Source organism: Lepisma saccharinum, chromosome 25 (genome assembly GCF_977018435.1).
Source record: "Lepisma saccharinum chromosome 25, izLepSacc3.1, whole genome shotgun sequence".
Lineage (NCBI taxonomy): Eukaryota > Metazoa > Arthropoda > Insecta > Zygentoma > Lepismatidae > Lepisma > Lepisma saccharinum.
The window spans coordinates 49,266,886-49,290,845 of record NC_139253.1 but is presented as its reverse complement, the minus strand read 5'-3'; the positions used below and the strand labels follow the sequence as shown (position 1 = coordinate 49,290,845).

The window sequence follows — 23,960 nt, the reverse complement described above, 5'->3', positions numbered from 1 at the left end:
ATTGAGGGATTTCAGGCTTGTGTTCTCTGACTTGTCGGAATATGATCTGTTTGCTGTAAGAAATGAAACTGAGTTCAGGTGGATGCTTGACAGTGAGCATGAGTTTAGATACATGAACCTGGGGTGTCTTGGTGATTATGAAAAAATTGCATATCTTATACACAGGAGAATTGTTGCATTTTTTGTCAGTTTCTGTAATTTCTTTAGGAACAATTACTGGTTTACAACCACAAATTTCACAGCACTGTACAATTTTTATATGTTTTTTGACCAGACTTCAAACTGGAAACATTTCAATTGTGATATTGTTATGAGTTGTTTTGATACATTTGAGTTTATAACTACAAACACAGGAATGGTGTATTCTGGGTTGGATTTTGTTGCCAGGCAAAATTTCTACAACAGGAGAATTGTTAATATGAATGAGGTTCTGCTGTATCTGTTTAGTCAAAAAATTAAAACTTGTGATCTCGTTATAAGACCTGTTGGGTGTAATTTTCTAGACAGGAGCAATATTCACATATTCCTAGGGCATACTGTGTAAAAATGTCAAGAGGTATTGCAAAATATTGAGGATTTCAAAATTAGATTCTCAACCCTGTCAGAGTATGTTGTGTTTGCCAGAGTTTCACTGGGCACTTAACAGCAAACACAGTTTCAGTCTTGTATTTTCTGCTTCACAGTGGCAACAGTGTCCTCTGGATTAACCTCCATACCTACATCTGTTAGATTGTTAATGTCTGTATGTCAGGTTGCCTGATGATCCAGAGGTTGCAGGTAGAGTCCTGCTCTTGTACTACTGGGTTTTGTATTTGAATATGTTCTGTTTGAACATGTGACCCTCAACAACAGGGTGGGACGAGTTGTGATAGAACACAAATCCCTCTATTTGATTTATGTGTGGGAATAAAAGTGACTTCTCTAACTCTATCCCTGCCCAAAAATCATCAGTCAGGTGCACAACTCGGCCTTTAATTGTGTTCTTGAACCCAGGATCACTTAATACATCAAGGTTTCTCATGTAGGGTCTTAAAAACAATCCTGTTGTTAGATTGTAGATGTCATAAACATAGACCTCTGATCTCTTAGGCATGTAAGATATCAACAATAAAAAATAAAACAGCTGTATATCTCTGCCCTGCAATGCCCTTGCCAGGCTTTGGTCTGTATGCAGAAACAGGCAAGACACCTGCATGGGCATATAAAATCTTGCAATCATTTTTTTGAAGCCTATACCTAATAATAGCATCACAACATAATTCTAACAGACATACAGACATTAACAATCTAACAGATGTAGGTATGGAGGTTAATCCAGAGGACACTGTTGCCACTGTGAAGCAGAAAATACAAGACTGAAACTGTGTTTGCTGTTAAGTGCCCAGTGAAACTCTGGCAAACACATCATACTCTGACAGGGTTGAGAATCTAATTTTGAAATCCTCAATATTTTGCAATACCTCTTGACATTTTTACACAGTATGCCCTAGGAATATGTGAATATTGCTCCTGTCTAGAAAATTACACACAACAGGTCTTATAACGGGATCACAAGCTTTAATTTTTTGACTAAACAGATACAGCAGAACCTCATTCATATTAACAATTCTCCTGTTGTAGAAATTTTGCCTGGCAACAAAATCCAACCCAGAATACACCATTCCTGTGTTCGTAGTTATAAACTCAAATGTATCAAAACAACTCATAACAATATCACAATTGAAATGTTTCCAGTTTGAAGTCTGGTCAAAAAACATATAAAAAATTGTACAGTGCTGTGAAATTTGTGGTTGTGAACCAGTAATTGTTCCTAAAGAAATTATAGAAACTGACAAAAATGCAACAATTCTCCTGTGTATAAGATATGCAATTTTTTCATAATCACCAAGACACCCCAGGTTCATGTATCTAAACTCATGCTCACTGTCAAGCATCCACCTGAACTCAGTTTCATTTCTTACAGCAAACAGATCATATTCCGACAAGTCAGAGAACACAACCTGAAATCTCTCAATAGTGACTCTGATTTTATGTATCTTGAAAGATTCCTCCTGTCAAAAAACATTATTGTATAGTGTGAACAGTACTGGGCAACAAATCTATAGGAACAGGTGCATGACTAGAATTGTTCTGTGTTTTAGGCACATATAGCTATCCCTCCAAGACAACAACACACTCAAAGATACAATGCTGCAATTTTTTGAGGGCATGAGGGCATTCCTCTACTGCTGATACTCCCTGTTTATTTCCAAACCCTTGTGCCCTAAATACATGATGTCTGTTTGGCTTCAAAAATCTTTGTTCCAACCCTATGTATGTATTATTGGCAGGTTAGATAATTGTTTTCCACAGTTACATACATCACTCCAATTATTCTCCTCTAGTGACAGGGCAAGACACTCATGGTCACAATTCCTAAATTTCTGCATCAGGAAATACATATAGCCACTATACAAATTTCCCTCATCTGTGGTGAAGAATTCAATGCCACGCATATCCATGTAAATCATTTTATTTAAAAACTTGTAATGCATCCAGTTTGAATTCTGGGATGCAATCAGGTGCATCCTGTACTCAAAACACCACTCATAGCAATTGTTGAACCAATAGTTGTCAAAAAACTTCAATTTGCAATAGTAATGGGACTTGTCTGTATAAAAATTAACAAAGAACCCAACAATCCTCCTGTACCTGTTGTATACAATTCTTTCAAACCTGCTGAGGAGCTTTAGGCACAGATATCTAAAAATCCTGTCACTGGCAAGCACCCACTGCATCTCACTTTCATTCTGTACAGCAAACAGGTCATACTCAGACAGGCCAGAGAACCTAAGCTTGAAATCATCAACAAGAGACTTGGACTTTATATATTTTGAAATACATCTTCTCTGAAAAAATCCTGCTACAGGTAATTCCATACAATTCTAAGCATATATTTCAACAAAAATAATATCAATTACCTTGATTGATGTCTGTGTAGCTCAGGGCTGTTGAAGATTGATGCTCACTGCCTATTGCCAGATTTTTGTATCTGAAATATATCACACGGGCAGAGTGGATAATTGTTTCCCACAGTTGCATGTATAGTTGTTATTATCTAGTGATTCAACAATACACTCATAATTACAATCCCTAAATTTTTGTCTCAGAAAATACATAACAATCTCACTTATGTGTGGATGCTCTGGGTACCTGACAGAATATGGATTAAAATCTTTACCGCTGTACAAGTGCCCACCATCTGTGGTTACAAATTCAACACTCTCATCTATCAATGTCCTATTAATTTTATTTAGAAATTTATAATGCTTCCAGTTTAAACTGATCTGCAATCATGTACATGCTATGCTCTGCAGTTAATTCATTGCAATTGTTGAACCAGTGATTGTCGGACAATTTTAATACACAGTAATAATCTGTATAAAAATTAACAAACAATCCAACAATTCTCTTGTACATGTTGTATACAAGCCTTTCAAACTTGCTGAGCATCTTAAGGTGCAAGTATTGAAAAATCCTGTCACTTACAAGCACCCACTGCATCTCAGTCTCATTCTGTACAGCAAACAGGTCATACTCAGACAGGTCAGAGAATCTAAGCTTTAAATCATCAACAAGAGACTTGGATTTTATGTACTTTGAAATACATCTTCTCTGAAAAAATTCAGAGTCAGGATTATCCATGGAAAACATGCAATTTACACTTGCAGCAAATATTTATTTACCTTGATTGCTGTCTCTGCTGAAATAATCAGGGCTGCCTGCTGCGGGTTGATTCCCAACTGCCAGATTCCTGTGCCTGAAATCACACTGAGAGGCTGGACAAAACTCTCCCACAGTTGCATATGTCATGCAAATTATTCTGCCCCAGTGCCTCAACAATACAATCATAAGTGCAATCTCTAAATTTTTGCCTTATAAAATACATGACAAGCTCATTCAAATATATATAGTTGTGGAGTATGAGACAAAATCTGGATTGAAATCCTCACCGCTGTACAGATGCCCATTATCAGTTGTAACAAATTCAATCTTCTTATCTATAGATATCCTGTTAATAATTTTATTTGAATATTTATAATGTCTCCAATTTAAACTCTGAGATGCAATCATGGGCATCCGATACTCAAAACAATGCTCATAGCAATTGTTGAACCAATAATTGTCAAACAATTTCAACCTTAAATAATAATGACACCTGTCTGTATAAAAATTAACAAACAATCCAACAATTCTCCTGCACCTGTTGTAGACAAATCTTTCAAACTTGCTGATAAACTTGAGATACGGGTATTGGAATGGCCTGTCACTGATAAGCACCCACTGCATTTCAGTTTCATTTTGCACTGTAAACAGGTCATACTCGGACAGGCCAAAGAATCTAAGCTTTAAATCATCAACAAGTGACTTAGATTTTATGTATTTTGAAATACATCTTCCCTCAAAAAATCCTGTGTCAAGATTATCCATGCAATTAGATAGGATACACACTGCCTTCTATAAGTTACTTGCTTGCTGCTGCTGCTGCCTTGTATTCCTCAGAAACTGCATATGTGCTCAGAACTTGTTGTACCTGTTAAACAAAAATAAATATTAGAATTTTGTTATGGTTTATTATATAAAATTTCTTGGGGTTCAAATCAAAACTCTATACTTAATAAAAAATATCAGTTGGGTTCAGCAGTGTGTTTTGTATATTTAGTGCATATACTTAGTGTGTAAATATGTTTGGCTTTGGTATTTTTGTTGTTGGTTTATTATATAAAATTTCTTGGGATTCAAATATATCCTTCTATAGGATATGATACCACATATTTATAAATTCTGTAAGTGTTTCCCTAGTAAATCTTGAGGATCTTATAAAACATGCAACTTTTGCAGAGAGCACAGGTCTTGTATCTATAAAATCCCAAAAATTTGTAAACCTGTCATTCACCGGTATATATCTCTGCCTTCAACTACATGCCTAGGAACCTGATTGAACAGCATATCATGTAAAAACAGCACTACTCTTGCCCAGTTTCTTACGCAGACAAAAAAACTGCATAGCTAGCTCTATGTCAATTAGTTCTTGAGATATGAATTATTTTGTATTTAGGAACCACTTTGGCCCCCCTGCCAAAAATTGGCTTTTACTGCACCAGTGTATACTGTCCCTATGATCTTACTTGGGTTATTCTACAAGACTGTATGCTTCAAGTCTCCTACAGTCTGGTAGAGCCTGTTCAGATTCTGCCCCCCACTTGTGGGTTCCACTGCCGATCCAGCAATGGTAACAAACAGCACTGTGCACTGACTTATATAGTCTTGTCGGACCAATCAAAACCTTGCTTGCTTTAGCCAATCAAAACCTTGCTTGCTTTAGCCAATCAAAACCTCTGTTTATTAACTGTCCAATCTTGTCTATTCTTGTCCTGTATTGTCCAATCTTGTCTATTCTTGTCCTGTCTTGTTGAATCTTGTCTATTCTTGTCCTGTCTTGTTGAATCTTGTCTATTCTTGTCCTGTCTCGTCCAATCTTGTCTATTCTTGTCCTGCCTTGTTGGATCTTGTCTATTCTTGTCCTGTCTTGTCCAATCTTCTCTATTCTTGTCCTGTCTTGTCCAATCTTGTCTATTCTTGTCCTGTCTTGTCCAATCTTGTCTATTCTTGTTCTGCCTTGTCCAATCTTGTCTGGACTGGTCCTAACCTGTAATATTGTGTCCTGCCTTGTTGAATCTTGTCTATTCTTGTCCTGTCTTGTCCAATCTTGTCCATTATTGTCCTGTCTTGTACAATCTTGTCTATTCTTGTCCTGTCTTGTCCAATCTTGTCTGGACTGGTCCTAACCTGTAATATTGTGTCCTGACTTGTTGAATCTTGTCTATTCTTGTCCTGTCTTGTTGAATCTTGTCTATTCTTGTCCTGTCTTGTCCAATCTTGTCTATTCTTGTCCTGTCTTGTTGAATCTTGTCTATTCTTGTCCTGTCTTGTTGAATCTTGTCTATTCTTGTCCTGTTTTGTCCAATCTTGTCTATTCTTGTCCTGTCTTGTTGAATCTTGTCTATTCTTGTCCTGTCTTGTTGAATCTTGTCTATTTTTGTCCTGTCTTGTTGAATCTTGTCTATTCTTGTCCTGCCTTGTCCAATCTTGTCTGGACTGGTCCTAACCTGTAATATTGTGTCCTGCCTTGTTGAATCTTATCTATTCTTGTCCTGTCTTGTCCAATCTTGTCTATTCTTGTCCTGTCTTGTCCAATCTTGTCTGGACTGGTCCTAACCTGTAATATAGTGTCCTGCCTTGTTGAATCTTGTCTATTCTTGTCCTGTCTTGTTGAATCTTGTCTATTCTAAGTTATACTGTATAACCGGAAGTGGACCGGAAGTGGACCTGAAGTGGACCTGAAGTGGACCGGAAGTAAATATGTGTGGGTGTGGGTGGGTGTGGGTGTATGTGGGTAGCTCTTATGAGCATTTTTGGCTTAGTTTTAAGTGTGGCCAAGCAATATCAAGAGGGGCATATTTTTAACAAGCTTATGGACAACAATCTGTCAGATGTGGCTTTTGTAAGTGTAGGCAAATCAATCTGAGGGGGCTCATCATTTCACGGGAAATTCCCGAGGGCATTTTTACAAAAATCTTGGGTTAGACAGAGTACCACACTTGAGCAATAAGCTCATATGCACATCTTGAGCTAGTTTTAAGTGTAGCCAAATCTGCCTGAGGGGGGCTCATCCTTTCTCGTCCCAGTAGTAGTTCAAAGTATACTACCTACAGGGTGACCCAAAAATAATCGGAGTAACTCCAGGAATGTGTTCCTCGCATGTAAACAATTAAAATAGCTTATATAAACATTCGTCCAGAAATACTTGGTTTCAGAGTTGTAGGCTTTCACAACGCATGTTTATCGGAATGTCGTTATCTACCACAGGTGGTTTCCTGCGACACAAGATCCTGATGAACACAATCTGATAGTTCTTTTGGTAGTTGTATATGTTGAATGACGCTAATCAAACCATGTACACAAACCAGAAGCGAGAAGATATGCTCTTCATGAATGGTTTGGCGGAAGGCAATACTCTGGAGAGGCTCTTCGTTTGTACCAGGAAAGGTTCCCACAACGGAAAATCCCAGATAAGACAACATTTGTGAGAATCCATCGCCGCTATGTGAATCAAGGAATTTTGCATTTCGTGCTGCCATGAGAGAACGACAACGATTTACAACTCCTGCGAACGAAGAAGAAATTCTGGATACTGTGAATGCAACTCCTCAAATCAACACGCGAAGGGAGGCAATTCCTGCCTTGAGGCAGGAGGTGGACATTTTGAACATCTCCTCTAGGATACTGTGAAGAATTCAGTGTCAACCGGAACGTCTTTATCTTCACGTGGGAGGCATTGAAATTTGGATTAGCACGTGTTTTGAATGCCTACAACTCGGAAAATAAGGATTCCCGGAACTACCTATGTGTATGCAAACTATTTAAATTGTTTACATGTGAGAATCACGTTCCTGAAGTTATGCTACTTATTTTGGGGACACCCTGTATATATTCAACACGATTTCGCTTTCTTCGGCTGCTTGTACAAAAGGAAAAAAGCCGGGCTCGTCCGAGATTTGAACCCGGGACCTCACGCACCCAAAGCGAGAATCATACCCCTAGACCAACGAGCCGCCTGTAACAACAAACAAAGTATGTATCCAATTCTAGCAGCATGGTACGCCATCAGCGATATTGTGCGACTCATTCTTCCAGTCAAGTCTCTGACGTCAGCGCGTTGGGATAAACAGGTTGTGCGGCAGCTTTCTCCATATGGATTGTAGGCTCTTATAAATTATTTCGGATTCATTTCATATCAATCTGAATAAGGATTATGAAAGAACACAAATCATTCTTGGTATGTACTTTTTCTTCTCTTTTTTTATTCTACAGTCAATATTGTTTTAAGAGGTGGAATTATGTTGATGCAAAAGCAATGTACTTTTTTGTTCATTGCCACTTTTTATTCAATTTATTACTTTCGATTGATTGATTTGCTTTATTTTACTTAGCTTTTATGCCACTTCTGGCAAATTGCGAAAATGGGTATTAGTGATGATATCATGAAATTGATGAATGGATACTCACAAACATCCGTGCACAGGCCAGGATTCGAACGATGTGCGATGTGCTAATCACTACGCCTACGAATGCAGGCTTAATACCTACGAAATGTGGAAAACAGACTCAGTGAACATGATGTTGGATAATTGGCCTACTCCCCTTTGCCGTCGGCTGCACATTACAGCAGACCTTGACAAGCGACCGTACTTGTAAACGGACGTGTTCGTATGCCCGTGTGGACTGCAGAACATTCAGCGGTACTGAAGCATTGTAAGAGGCACGAAAAGGAGGGTGTAAGCAAAGCGGGAGGCCTCGTAGGTCGCGATCGTTCAGTGGGATAGTTCCTGCATTGAATCTCTAATGCTCGCTCGTACTCGAACTCGGTTTTTAAAATATTTTTATTATTTGAAAGCTCAAAACGTTCACACTGATGTTAAATTGTCCTGCTGTACTTCCGGAGAGCGTGCAACTGCTACTCAATGCCCACAGATTTTCAGGTCGCACGGAGGACATGAAGGCAAACAACGTTTCTTAATGATTTATTTTTGGTTTCAAAGAACAGCATTCTCTATCCTTCTATCCTGTATGCAATACAAGACAGATCAGGAAAATATGGGCTTGTCCGGGATTTGAACCCGGGACCTCTCGCACCCTAAGCGAGAATCATACCCCTAGACCAACAAGCCACTGACTGATAACCTCCTTATATAACATGCATGGTTTTATTTAAGCACGTCTTTAACCTTATCGTGACGTCTATGGGAAACATTTGTCCTCTATTTGGGATATCGCATCTAAACTCGGACGTCTGTCGTAAATTGCCAAGAGAAGATTCGAAGATTTTTTTAAAATTCAATCGAGAATTTGATACAACAATAATGTTATTCAAAATATTAGGATATGATGACCTCCATTTTTACATTTCTTTTAATTTTTATGCATTTTTATTTTTATGAAATTTCTTTATTATTATTTTTATTTATATTTTTTTTTTAATATTTGCTATTTGATCAGTAGTAGTAAAGTAACGCTATAGCGCTACAGCCCAATATTGGGCCCTGGCTTACCTACCGACTCCCACGCGGGCCACCAGGGGGGCGTGTAGATCTGCAGCCAGACTAGGGGGACGGGTGGTCGGCCCGACCAACCCCCAGCCATTGCAGGACTTCAAGACCGGATTACGCTCACTCACACCAAGCTCCCCAAGTTCCTCACGATGGTGGGTTGCCACAGGTCCTACACACAGGCCGAAAACCCAGAGGCTGAACCCAAATTAGGAGTTTGAACTTTGCCAACGGAAGTGAAGAATTGGAATTTGATCCCTAGTTAAGAGCCCACCCTTTTTGTAGTCTAACAAAGATCATGGAAAAGCGAACTTCTGAAGGGACGATATCTCATTTTACAGGGTGACCCAAAAATAATCGGAGTAACTCCAGGAATGTGTTCCTCGCATGTAAACAATTAAAATAGCTTATATAAACATTCGTCCAGAAATACTTGGTTTCAGAGTTGTAGGCTTTCACAACGCATGTTTATCGGAATGTCGTTATCTACCACAGGTGGTTTCCTGCGACACAAGATCCTGATGAACACAATCTGATAGTTCTTTTGGTAGTTGTATATGTTGAATGACGCTAATCAAACCATGTACACAAACCAGAAGCGAGAAGATATGCTCTTCATGAATGGTTTGGCGGAAGGCAATACTCTGGAGAGGCTCTTCGTTTGTACCAGGAAAGGTTCCCACAACGGAAAATCCCAGATAAGACAACATTTGTGAGAATCCATCGCCGCTATGTGAATCAAGGAATTTTGCATTTCGTGCTGCCATGAGAGAACGACAACGATTTACAACTCCTGCGAACGAAGAAGAAATTCTGGATACTGTGAATGCAACTCCTCAAATCAACACGCGAAGGTAGGCAATTCCTGTCTTGAGGCAGGAGGTGGACATTTTGAACATCTCCTCTAGGATACTGTGAAGAATTCAGTGACAACCGGAACGTCTTTATCTTCACGTGGGAGACACTGACATTCGGGTTAGCACGTGTTTTGAATGCCTACAACTCGGAAACTAAGGATTCCCGGAACTACCTATGTTTATGCAAAGTATTTAAATTATTTACATGTGAGAATCACGTTCCTGAAGTTATGCTACTTATTTTGGGGACACCCTGTATATATTCAACACGATTTCACTTTCTTCGGCTGCTTGAGATCCTTCGCTGCGGGACCGCGTAGGTTCGAATCCGGCTCTTGTCGGAATTTATTCGGCCTACGTATAGGGCCGGTAGCAGCCCTCCACCGTGTGGAAATTATGGAGCTCCGAATGAGTGAGCGTAATCCGGTCACGGAGACTTACAATAACGGCTGGGGATACGTCGGGCTGACCCCCCGACTATTCCAATGCTGGTTGAACATCTCCACGCTTAGAGGTGACGAAGGAAAGCGTGTGAGGGAGACCGGCAGTCGGTAGGTATGCCTAGACCCTTCATGGGCTCTTGCGCAACGGATTATTATTATTACGGACAACATTTATCATTTGATCGATAGTGGTAGTCTGTTTCTATATCGTAAATGTCACATAACTGTTTTCATATTTTAACCGTGTATCAATTTTGAAATTTTTAATGTATTCCATTACTCGGGATTGATGGCAGAAAAGTCTTTAAGTAAAATTCAAAAACAAATAAAGAACTTGAATTTGAATTTGAATTTGATCCATAGTTTGGAGCTCACTTTTTCCGTAGTCTAACAAAGTTAATTAAAAAGTGAACTTCTGATATGGCAATATCTCTATATACAGGGTGTCCAAAAATCTACGGTGTAAGTTTAGGAATGTTTTCCTTGCATGTGAGCAATTGAAAAAAATAGATCCTGATTTACTTGGTTTCCAAGTTATAGGCTTTCACAACGCATGTTTACTGGAATATCCTTACCTTCCACAGGTGGGTACCTGCAACACAAGATGCTGTTCAACACAATCTGGTAGTTGTTTGGTTAGTGGTATATGTTGAGTGGACGCTGTTGAGACCATGCACACAAATCAGAAGCGAGCAGATGTTCACTTCATCTAGGGATTAGTGGATTGCAATTCTATAGAGAGGCTCGTCGTTTGCAACAGAAAAGTGCCCCCAACTAAAATGTGCAGAAAGGGAAACATTTGTGAGTATCGATCGCCGCCTATGTGAATATGGGAATATTGGTTGCATATTGTGCTGCCGAAAGAGGACGACCAACCCACGATGTACAACTCCTGCGATATAAGAGAAATTTCTGGATATTGTGAATACGACTCCTGAAATCAGCACACCAAGGTTAGCAATTCCTGTATTCATGCAGGAGGTGGACATTTTGAACATATACTCTAGGATACTGTGAAGAATAATCTATAACTGGTAAACCAAGGAGTACCGAACCAATGTTTATGTAAACTTTATTTCATTGTTTACATGTAACGAACACATTCCTGAAGTTATGCTCCTTATTTTTGCATACATTCAACACCATTTCGCTTATTTCGGCTTCTTGTGCAAGAATGAAATGCTGTACTCTTCTGGGACCTCTCGCACCCAAAGCGAGAATCATACCCCTAGACCAGCGAGCCGCCTGCAAGTACAGAGGAGTTATGAATCGGTGTCTATCAACACGGTACGCCATTAGCAAAATTGAAGGACTCATTCTTCGAGTCAAGTCTCTGACGTCATGGCATTGAGTAAAACAGCTTGTGTGGCGGCTTTCTCTATGTAAAATTTATACATATGTGCTTTTATAAATTATTTCGGATTCATTTCATGACAATCTACATGTCGATGATGATAAAGAAAACAATTAAGTCATTTGAAATACACTATTATTATTCTCAAGTATCTGACTTCACGGAACTAAGATAGACAGGTGTTCGGTAGAATTCTCTATGTGAAATCTATGCTCTTATAAATGATTTCGTCTTCAAATCATATCATTCTCTATAACAATGATATTAAAATAAAACAATTACGTGCTTATATAAGACTATGCATGTTATAAATCCGCAATCAGTGGATCCTTGGTCTAGGGGTATGATTCTCGCTTAGGGTGCGAAATAGAAGGAATGAATTATGATCGAAGTCGAGAATGTGCGGTAACCTTCCTATACGACCCAGACGCTTTCGTGGCGCGCTGCAATACAGGCTTGAACAACGCCTGGCACCTGTGCAGGCCATCGAGTCCTCCGTGCAGAGCGAGTTTGCCACTTTTAGAATGCTCCAGGGAGATGATTTCGCTCGAGCTCCAAATAGTTCGCACGGACGATGGTAGATAGAGTACGGAATTGGGAGCGAATAACACTGTAACAGACATAACGAGCAGTATACACTCGAAGCCAAGCAGTACACGGATAACCATAATTAGTCTGTGGTAGTGAGCCCTCAAATATGGAACGTGAAGTGAAAGACACAGTGGCATCGAAACTTAAGTGAGCATATTCATCATTGTGCCAAATCATAGTTATATATTAACATGTAATAGATGATTGTGGGCTGAAACTACCAATGCGAATATTTTACATGCTTTGTATATGTCTACGATTACTGTCACGTTATAATATTGTTCCATTGTATACACTCTTAAGGTAGCACGCTCGAGGGAGAGAGACTCAAACGAGTACCCCAAGAGGTATGTATTGAGTCACTGAGTTTACCGCAGTTGTGATGTTGTTTTGTCGGTCACCCAACCTTGTTGGAAGAAGTTGAAAGGCATGCTGCACTACAATCGCAGACTCATCTTTAATGAACTCACGAACGCAGAAAATCTGTTCCTACACACTAGCCATTCATCTCTCAACTCACTCTGATGCATGGCTGTGTGCTAGGCGAGTCGTTTAGCGGTGTTATTTAAAATTTCAAGACCTCTTTCAAATGAAATGTACATCATTCACATACCATATATAGTTCAGGAAATAGAGGAACGAAATTGAGTCCATCTCTTGAAATCCAGCTATTGGCCCGGCTATGTTAGCCGAGGTGTAAAAAAAAAAATTGCATAATTTGTTGTTTGCACAAATTTCACAAGGTCGGTTACTTTTGTGCCAATCGCATGTTTCCTTGAGAGTCTTGAGGTTCTTTTAGAAAAACAAAATTGTCCTTGCTCTACATAAGAATGCACAATACAGCTCGAGGAAATCTATTATTTCCTTATTGATTTTTTGAAAGAAAATTTGTTTTGCGGAAGAGTTGTTTTTGGGGTGGGGATACAATCACAACATTTCTGTATGAAATTTCCTTTTTTTTAGCACTGTTATGGATTTTGTCGTTCATTTTAAAATTTAAGTTAATGGAATGATTCTGTATGTACTCTTGTCATGTGATCATCTATGCTTGCAGATCACCTGGCAGGACATATAATGATCAGCTGTGTTTTCGAATACATGCAGTTAAGCACATTCGCGTGTAAAAGATGGTTACATATAATATCCTTATTTTTGTATTATACGTATAATTATAATTTAGATGTTAGCACTTACCTAAACTTCCACCGAATTGTTCCAGTTTGCTTTGAACGCCATTTTGCTTCAGTTTGTCAAGAGTTTTTGAAATTGCTTTGGCGTAAAATGTTAAGTTGAAAGGAATAATAGTAGATTCTACGAAGAGAAAGAAAAATATACAAAAATGTGATGATATGTGGCGTGGATGAAATATTTAACTGATACTTATGTTATTTGTGTAAAATTCAAAACACGCTTCATTGAAGGTTTATACCTCCGTTAATAGGCAACAATCAAATAAACAAATTAAGCTCAACTACGATAAATTATATACTTGCAAATTACAAATCATCTAAGTTTCCGCATAAAAATAGTACCGTGAAAGAATCAGCAAAAGTATGAGAATGTTCAGGACAATATGTAAATATCTCTTTCCCTCCACAACCCCCTTCTAAAATATACGAAAAATATAATTAATTTTAATGAAAAAGCTTTCTCAACTTAAAGATCGACTGTGTTTTGGACATCAAATAAATGTTTGAAGAAATTTCCCTAAATAAGTTTTTGGCATAGCCTATTCGCAGAAAAACAATCAACTCACCAGCCAGATCGTGAGTAAATAGCAAACCAGCTCTGCTACAGCCTTGCATTACGTGACAACCTGGGTCTGTCACGTTGGCTGCGTAGTAGAATGTTTCGTAGGCTGTGTGATAAGCCGGATATTGTCCCACGTACTGCAATGAAAACAATGTGTGTACTATATAACTAGTTAGTTACATTTGCAATCTCTCTTGTCGACGAATGACGAATATATTTCCTAGTAATTTGACAAGTTGAGTTCTGGAAAGGCTTCCGAATCTTCTAGAGTTAACGTCATTCTCATCTTCAGAGACTGCAGTGAAAATAAGAATGGCGTTAGGTCTAAAAGATTTGAAAAGCTTTAGAGGAATCTCATTTGGTCAAGTTCTTAGAAAATATCTTCAACTACTTGCTAGAAATAACTTTAAATCTCACTTGGTCAAGTTCTTAGAAAATATCTTCAACAACTTGCTAGAAATAACTTTAAATTTGTAATAATTCTGCAAGAGAACTGAAAAATTACTCTTGTTAATTTTTCGTAATTAAACTTATTTTTGAGCAGCACATAATTTTTCATTTTATTTATTTTATTTTCCTTCCCGTTTTGTGCCTCTTGGATAATTTGCGAAGATGAGGATGAGTGATGAAATTATGAAACTTATGAATAGACATTCACAAACTACCATGCCCGAGCGGAATTCGAACCCGGGACCCTTGGCGTCGCAGCGCTCTGTGCTAACCACCCTTCCTTTTTTTTTAAAAAAAAAAAAAGGAAATACCCCCTACACGGAGGTATCTCCAAACATTCACACTTTTCTCACTTTTACACTTTTCAATTGTTACAGTTTCTCAATTTCTTATCATCTGGACAAACACAAATACCCATGCCTTACCCGGGACTCGAACCTGGAACCCCTGGCGTTGTAGCGGACTCTGCTAACCACTCCGCCACGGAGGTCGACAACCACTCAGCCACAGGGTCCGTGTTGTAAAACCAAATCAAAAATTATATTCTTACCTACATATCATCCAACCTTGTAAACTATTAGTTACATTTTTTATGGTAACACTATTAAGTCTTGTTCCCATGTTAGGAGAACACTCCAGATGACGACCAAGGAAATATTTATTATACACTAAAACACTTTACGCGTAACGTTTCAACCCTGTAACGGGGTCTTACTCAGACTAAGAATTAAATTAAAATTAACTAAAGTCCAACCAGGAAGATATTTATACACATAGTAGGGTGTGTAGGTACCCCATTATGTGTATACTACGAGTATTATTAAATTAACCGATCCATTATGTAGTAAAACTTTACTATAGTAACAGTTTATTTATTTTTCGAATCATCTTATACTAATTTAAGCGAATTTCTTTGAAGTCTCAGTATCTGAGTTATCCAAACGTACACCCTGTCTCGGTAATCTGTGGAGCAAGGCCACGCATAACGGCAGAGAAGGGGAGAAACGAGTGGGTAGAACAAAGCAGTGCGCACTGCTGCAAACGGCTGGTAGCTGCAGCAGCGTTTTCACCTTCATGCACTAACTTCCCTTCTCACGCATTCACTGGTCGAGTCCTGTCGAGTCACTACTTGCGCAGAGACGTGTTTTCGTTAGCTTGCTCCAGAGACTCCCAGGACAGTAAATATTTTTATTTTTTTAAAATGGACAGCGCATACTATAACAAAACACAATGAGTTATACTATTATTTACAAGAAATGTGAGAAAGTATTTGAGCTTGTGTCTTACCAGCCCGTTAGGTCTGAGAATACAAGTTAACATGTTAAGAAGATACGTGTTAAACGTGACCATGTATACAATACAAGGCCTGGGACATCATACGTATTATGTCAAACTTTCATTGCTCTTGCCTTCTGCGTTAAAAATATGATTCCATATTAAACAAAAATAGAACTATGATACAAAACGCTCTAACGTTCTAAAGTATGATGTAAATTTTTGAGTATTTACATATTTTTTTTACCTCGTTGTGCTTAAACTGCACAAATATTCCAGGAACTCCTGCGTAGAACATAAACGGTGCATGATCACTGCCAGAACCAGCTATTCTTAATCTGAAAAGAAGGTTACTTTGTCATTGTCTCATCAGTAAAAATAGAGCTATGTAATATTCAAGGCATATTTACTACATAATAGCGAAAAACATACTCGTAACAAATTACAGAAAAAATACAAAAAATATAATGTTAAATAACTGCTGAACACTGTTACTAAGAGGAGCATCCTTGTATTTCAACAATGATAAAATGGATGTTGCCATGGATAGAACAAAAATATCGTTGGAGAACAATAGTTTTCCAGCTGCATAGTCAGCAGAAAAATGGTCATATTCTTATCTATTTACTGCGAAAACGATTTTAGTTATTAAGCACTGACTTTCCAGAATATACAAACTTCAATAAAGTGTCAAGTTTTAAAAATGTGATGATGGAATTTGACCAGGTGATTTTTAGAAATGTTTCTTATTCTTCTAGTGAATGTACAAATATGTGAAATTTAAATCTAATTTTAAATGATCTAACTACTATCGGATTAAAAATTATAGATACTCGAATTTGAACTCCAATTAAAAATTAGCCAGTAGGCCTACATAAAAACTAGTTACATCAAAATTGAGCTTATACAATTCTGCGTTAATTTATGCTAACCAATTTTCCTTTTGGTTATTCCTTCGATTTTTTATCGTCGTGAGAACGAAAAAGGTGACTTTTTTTAGTTTTGAAAACGATAACGCCTTTGATATTCTGCAAATAAAAAACGGGTTGTCCGATCGTGATGAAATTTTAGTAGGGTGCAGACAGAAAGGTCTTAAACACAAATCTTAATTTTCAGATTTTGAAAATTTGTCAAAAAAAAGTTATTATCAATTTTGCGAAACAACTTTTTCTTAGTATTGGGTAGTCCTACAAATGCAATATTGATCTTGATTGATTGATTGATTTGTTGTTTTTAAGTCCACTTTATGTACAGTAAGGCTAACCGGGACTGGACCTACAGTTTAAAGTGGGATCCGAACCCGGCACCCCTTGATTACAAGGCGACGACGCTACCACTGCACCATCGGGGAGGCCTAATATTGATCTTGTTTTGAAGCTCTTGACATCTATTTTTAAAATCCAATATCATTGTTAATTCACATATCGAAACCGATTTCATACAGATTTTTATTCAGCAGAGTAAAGCTGTACTTGGCAACACGGCACACAGAGAATCGTGGTAACTGCGGGCTGGCGCTGAGATTCAGTGCGATTCAGTATTGGTTAATTTTTAGTTGGAGTCCAAACTCGAGTATCTATAATTTTTTAATCCGACATTAAATACGAGTCTTGGATCTCAGTTGATATATTTTTTTAATCCGTCCGAATGTAACCATGAATGAAATTGCATAAAAGTGTAACTATAGAGATGTATTGACAGTAGATATTTCTCACAATCTAGTGTTGAACCCATGTACGTAAAAATAAGTGACAACATCGAGTGCAGAAATAAACTGCATCTTCTAGTGCTAGCGTTTCAAGTGGTATGATTAAGTTGTAGATATTACATATATCAATTAATTTAATGAACGATATCAACCTTGGAGTAGTACTGTGTTATATCATCAGAGTATTTTAAGTAGAAAACTAAGCGAAAGCAAAATATTTTAATGTCACTATAATAGGGAAGACGAGAGATTAGACAAAGTTGAATTTCTACACGTGCAAACAAAATGGTTTTAAAGACGATAGATAGAATAGGACAACTCTTCTTCTTTCAGAATCTCCGGGGTTTTCCAACGTGAAATCTTGATTGGGCATAACTCCGAGATTGTGAACTATACTTGTAAAACCATTATTTCAGAAAATGGAACATGACAATTTGAAAGAGCATTTTACGAGAACTTGTAGTGGTTCACATCTGATTTTATTTGAGTCCATGTTCTATAAGCCATTGTCTACAAACAAGTTCATGCTTCTATTCATGTCATTATTTGTAAGTTTGATTGTGTTTGATTTGTATTTGGAAAATTGAAGAACTGGAAAAAAGAGGAAGGTATGACTTGATGTATCGTGAAGTAAACTGCTTGGGCTTCCAAAAGAAGAAATGGAAAACAATGTGGATGATAGAAGACGAGGAAGGATGTGAAATCACAGACAAAAAAGGAATATCGAATGTGTGGGGAAAGTACGTTGAAGAGCTCTACCAGAAAGAGAATCGCCCAGACAGTCTGAATGTAGAAAATGAAGACGACGTGCCTGACGATGAGAAAGGATACTATATCCTGAATGAAGAATTTGAGCAAGCACTCAAAGAAATGAGGAATGGGAAAGCAACGGGCACTGATGAAATTCCTGTTGAACTTATCAAATGCCTGGGAGATGGAAAAAGAGAAATACTGCACTTATGCAATGAAATCTATGAGAAAGGGGATTGGCCACAAGATTTCACGGAGACTGTTTTGGTACCTCTGCAGAAGAAAAGCAATGCCAGAAAATGTTCTGAGTACAGGACAATCAGTTTGATATCTCACTCGGCAAAAATTCTTCTAAGAATTCTGAACAGACGCCTATACTCGAAGGTCAGTGGCGAGTTAGAGGAAGAACAGTTTGGTTTCAGGAAAGGAAGAGGTACAAGGGATGCAATTGGTTTACTGAGGACCATTGGGGAAAGATATTTAGAGAAAGGAAAGGAGGTGTTTGTAGTATTTGTAGACCTGGAGAAAGCCTTTGATAGAGTGAATTGGGTTAAACTTTTAGAAATTCTGAAGAAAATTGGTGTAGATTGGAAAGAGAGAAGACTTCTAAGCAACCTATACATGAATCAACGAGTTAAAGTGAGAATAGGAGACGAAATGACAGAAGGCTGTGAAATTGGAAGAGGAGTACGACAAGGATGCTGCCTATCGCCTACTTTGTTTAATATTTATTTAGAAGATATAGTGAAAACTTGTTTCCAGGGCACAGGAGGTGTCAAATTAGGAGGAAGAAGAATAAACTGCATAAGATTTGCTGATGACATGGCATTATTCGCTGAGGATGAAATAACCATAAATAGTATGTTAGAAGAGTTAAACAGCAGCTGTGAGCAGTATGGGATGAAGATTAATGTAAAGAAGACAAATGCAATGGTTATAGGACGGAAACCAAGGAATATTAATGTGAGAGCAAACAGTGAAAGAATCCAGCAAGTGGATAGCTTCAAGTACCTCGGATGCACTATAAGCAGTGACATGAGCTGCAACCAAGAAGTGAAAATGAGAATCGCAATAGCAAAAGAAGCTTTCAATAGAAGAAAAAATGTTTTTTGTGGACCCATGGACATAGGTCTAAGGAAGAGATTAGTGAAATGTTTTGTGTGGAGTGTAGCACTATATGGTGCAGAAACCTGGACGTTGAGAAGAAATGAAGAGAAACGACTCGAAGCTTTTGAAATGTGGACATGGCGAAAAATGGAGCGTGTAAAATGGACGGACAAGGAAAGAAACGAAGCCGTACTGAAAAGAGTTGGTGAAAAAAGATCTATACTGGAGACCATCAAGAAGAGGAAAAGAAACTGGTTAGGACACTGTCTAAGAAGGAACTGCCTGCTAAGAGATGCCTTGGAGGGAATGGTTGAAGGAAGAAAAGTCCGTGGAAGAAAGAGATATCAGCTTATGGATGATATTAAATTAACTGGGTCGTATGCTATTACGAAGCGTAAGGCAGAGAACAGGGAAAGCTGGAGATTGCAGTGAAAAATCTGCCAATTAGGCAGAAAACAATGAATGAATGAATGAATGAATGTATTTGGAAAAAGGAAAGTATAATTGAAAATCTTTACAGAAAGATTAAAAAGGCACGATTAAAATGTTACCACTTTCATTGCCAATAATATGCTCTAAAGTCCTAGACAATGTTGGAAGGATGTTGATTGATTAGTATATTTTAAAGTCAGTTACCGTAGGTGCTGCCTTCAGAGGAGGAAGGTCAAAGCACTAATCTGTAAACGATCTTTAAACAGAAAAAGTTTACTACGTCTTTTTTTTTAATGAGTTTCTCAAACTTTGACTTTTACATGGTTAGCAAGAGCAATTTAAAGTTAAATTAATCCTCTTTGGGTAGGAAAATTTGAAAAAATTAAAAATAACTTCTCATTAGATGTGTGTAAATCGAATTCGAAAGTTTGTAAATGTCTGACACGTAATACGCATCAGAAAAGTGAATTCTTAAAAGGATGGTTGAAAGAATTAAGGGTAACAGTTGATGTGGGGATGAACCCCACTGATGGTTTTCTCTACATATGAAATCTATATAAATATGAAACTCCCGTGGCGGCAGGGGTCCCGGGTTCGAATCCTGGGCTGGGCATGGATGCTTGTGAGTGTCCATTCATCAATTTCATCACATCATCACTCATCCTCATCTTCGCAAATAAGCCAAAAGTGGCACACAAAGCGAAGTAAAATAAAACAAATCAACCAATCAATATGAAACCTATATTTGCACATTGTGTTAGTTACTTTCTCTGGAGGAAAATGTAAGAGAATAAATCAGTTCTCAATAATGAAAAAACGTGAATGCGCGGATTTGTGAATTGCATTTAAAATTATGAATATGTATTTAACTATCGATGAAGTGGTGTTCTCTGTAGTTTCATAGTTTTAGTATCTGTATCCACACCTTTACATTAATTTTATATATTTGTATCATAGCATATCATTGTCTCACTCTATAAACTTGGACTGGGTCAAACATGTTGGGAATAATTAGTCATTTTCATTGCACCAACGCCATAACGTAATTGCTGAATTTTGGCAGATCAAAAATAAGCTGTTGTCTATGCATAGGAACTAAACAACCTTCATAAAATATCACGTAGAAGTGACTCGAAGGTTCGTGAATGTGATTCGCGAATACCGCACAATCATGTAAGAGCAGAAAATAAAACTCCAGCTGGCTGAGAGACCTTACTCAGCAGTTAAGGGTTTATAAAGTTATACACATACAATATGAATTAGGAAGGAAAATAGAAACTTACTTTGGTTCTTCGTTACTCTTATTCTTGTGACAGAACTCCTTCCAAGTATCATACAAAGTTTTGGTTTGGTCTCGGATTGCTGGAATCTGCAAATAAAAGTTTTACAGTTGAGTTTCTTTATATGCAAATAAATCAGTTTTATTTATTTTCCACAATATAACAATTTTAAAACCGAATGCGAATATAAAGTTCAAACTAATACATAACATAACATTTCCCAGGAAATTTTCTCATTCACATTTCTCAAAACACACCTTAAGTTGAAATATAATCTGCACAATTTAGGGATACGAACTTGTATTTTGCCATTATGCTGTAGGTAAGAAACTATGTGGTTTAAAACAACAGAAATGAATATTAATGTGATTTGTAAATTTTAAAAAAAGAACATATTTTACACATATATTTTGAAACATAACTTGTATTAGGAGCTTGCCTATATTGTTAAATATTGTCATCATTACTAAGGGGTGTAAATGAAATTATAGTTCGCGGTCATAATTTGTCTCTCTAAGCAGCATTAGTACGAGACATCAGATTCCTCTGCATATAGAACATGGATACGTAGTGAATCTCATCTAAAATCAAAAGTAAATATATAGATGAAATGTTCAAACTTCAATCGTCACTGAGGCGAAAAGTGGGTTTCTTTTTTCAATAAACATGTATTTTCGTAAATACATCGATTTACAATGTTGCTACTGCTGGTAGGAGAAAATGAGAAGTTTAACAGCATTCTCAAGCTTATATTGACAAGCTAAGGTAGCAATTTTGGCGACCCCTATACCTAAAATTTACAATTGTTGGTTGTAAGGCTTCAGAACACGAAAGGCACAACCAAAAGTAACATACACCAGCAACAGATTTTTTAAAAAATATGTATAAGTTTCCAAGTAATATCCATGAATACTGAATTTCTAACAAAGATCATGAGTCGACAATTTAAAAATGATGTATTTAAGAAGAAATTGAATTTATTTAAGCCTAGACGTATAAAATTGTTCGGAGAAGGTATGCATGCATGTACGTACAACACGAAGAACTAACGGAAGAGGAGTTTCTTAAATATTGGACGCTTAACAAAACATATGGCTTTCTTTCCTTCTAAATTACTTGTCAGTAATATCGAATAACTAAGGTTTGTAGATAGACTACAACATACATAATTAAAGTTTTATCATTATATGTAGCAGTCCATAATCGAATTTATATCATTCTAATTTATCAATTTTAGCATTTAGAACAGTTTCACACCAAAGTGTTTAAACTCTTCCCTACAAAGACCCATTTTTTACAACTTTTACAGGTTGGCTACAGATTTAATTAGTTCACTTTCGTGAATAATTATAATTGTAATATGAAAATCATGAAAATAATTACATAACCTAAATACCAATCCTATATTTCGTGTTGAATTTGAAAAAGATAAAGAAGTTTACAGATGAACTTCATCTCTTACCGGAATAATGTACTGTAAGGAATCTCTTTCTTGTTTCATAAAGTGGACACTGAAATATTGCATGATGCCATGAAAAACCTGCCTTTGGATTTCCTTAAGCAGAAATTATTTTACGGTACCATGGTTACGGTCAGGCACGTATCCAGAGGGGGGGCTTAGGGGGCTCGAGCCCCCCCCGAAAGTTTTAGGTTTACACTAGATAAAATGAGTTTTTTTTTGTTTCTTGTGGTGTGAAATACAATAATGTGACAATAATTTAAGGAAAGAAATAATTATGGAGGCAAGACGGAGAATGTTCCGTAACCCTGTTATTAATAATAGCACGTATCCAAGATGGGGCACAGGGGGCCCGACCCTATCCCCAGGAAATTTTTCACTTTACGTTAGATAAAATTAGGTTTTTGGCTTCTTAAATAATGTTAAAATAATGTAAGGAGAGAGATAATTATCGAGGCAAGACGGAGCATGTTTTATACCCCTGTTATTATTAATAGCACGTAGCCAAGGTGGGTATGAGGTGGCTCGAGCCCCCCCCTCAGGAAAGTTTTAAATTTACACTAGATAAAATTAGATTTTTGGCGTCTTGAATAATGTGAAGATAATAAATTTATAAATGTGAGAGAAATAATTATCGAGACAAGACGGAGAGTGTTCTATAACCCTATTATTGTCAATAGCACGTATCCAAGGTGGGAATCAGGAGGCTTGAGCCCCCCTTCAGGATTTTTTTTCTGTTTATACTAGATAAAATTAGGATTTTGGCTTCTTGAATAATGTCATGATAATTTGGGAGAAATAATTATCGAGACAAGATGGAGAATGTTCTATAACCCTGTTATTGTTAATAGCACGTATCCAAGGTGGGGTTGATGTGGCTCGAGCCCCCCCCCCATGATTTTTTTTATTTTACACTAGATAAAATTAGGTTTTTGGCTTTTTGAATAATGTAACGATGATTTAAGGAGATAGACAAGTATCGAGGCAAGACTGAGAATGTTCTATAACCCTGTTGTTGGTAATATTGCACGTACACTTTTCTTGCGCTTTCGGTGTTGACTCAGCGCACTTGAGGACTATGTAGAGACTTGTCAGCATTTCGATGCTGCACAACAAAGGTAGAGCCACACGTAGGGCGATTCGTTGTAATTTCTAATCTCTGGAAGGCGGGAGAGGGTACGTTCTTGAATGAGAGAAGGAGTCAATTACTGGCGATATTAACGATCGTTTTATCTGCGGAACGTTCTACAATATAATGAGTATATAAATACGCCGATTCAATTTTTCGATTGATCTGTACAAAGAATCGGTTAATGAGATTTCAGAGGTAAGTGTGACAATTCATACAGTCGA

The 23,960-nt window shown here is 37.4% G+C and overlaps 1 protein-coding gene and 2 non-coding genes across 3 annotated transcripts in view; all 3 read right to left on the bottom strand.

The window, feature by feature from the left end:
* LOC145978774 (N-acetylated-alpha-linked acidic dipeptidase 2-like) overlaps positions 1-23,960 on the bottom strand; it is a 236,056-nt gene that overhangs the window by 166,247 nt on the left and 45,849 nt on the right. Inside the window, exons 12-16 of the mRNA XM_083111590.1 lie at positions 21,152-21,237; positions 16,119-16,209; positions 14,151-14,283; positions 13,589-13,705; positions 11,025-11,041 (exon numbers count right to left, since the gene is read on the bottom strand). Coding sequence (XP_082967716.1) covers positions 11,025-11,041; positions 13,589-13,705; positions 14,151-14,283; positions 16,119-16,209; positions 21,152-21,237 — 444 coding nt within the window. The remainder of the gene's footprint in view (positions 1-11,024; positions 11,042-13,588; positions 13,706-14,150; positions 14,284-16,118; positions 16,210-21,151; positions 21,238-23,960) is intronic.
* On the bottom strand, positions 7,584-7,655 carry TRNAP-UGG (transfer RNA proline (anticodon UGG)). The gene has a single exon. It is a non-coding gene; the product is annotated as a tRNA-Pro (tRNA).
* Positions 8,700-8,771, bottom strand: TRNAP-AGG (transfer RNA proline (anticodon AGG)). The gene has a single exon. It is a non-coding gene; the product is annotated as a tRNA-Pro (tRNA).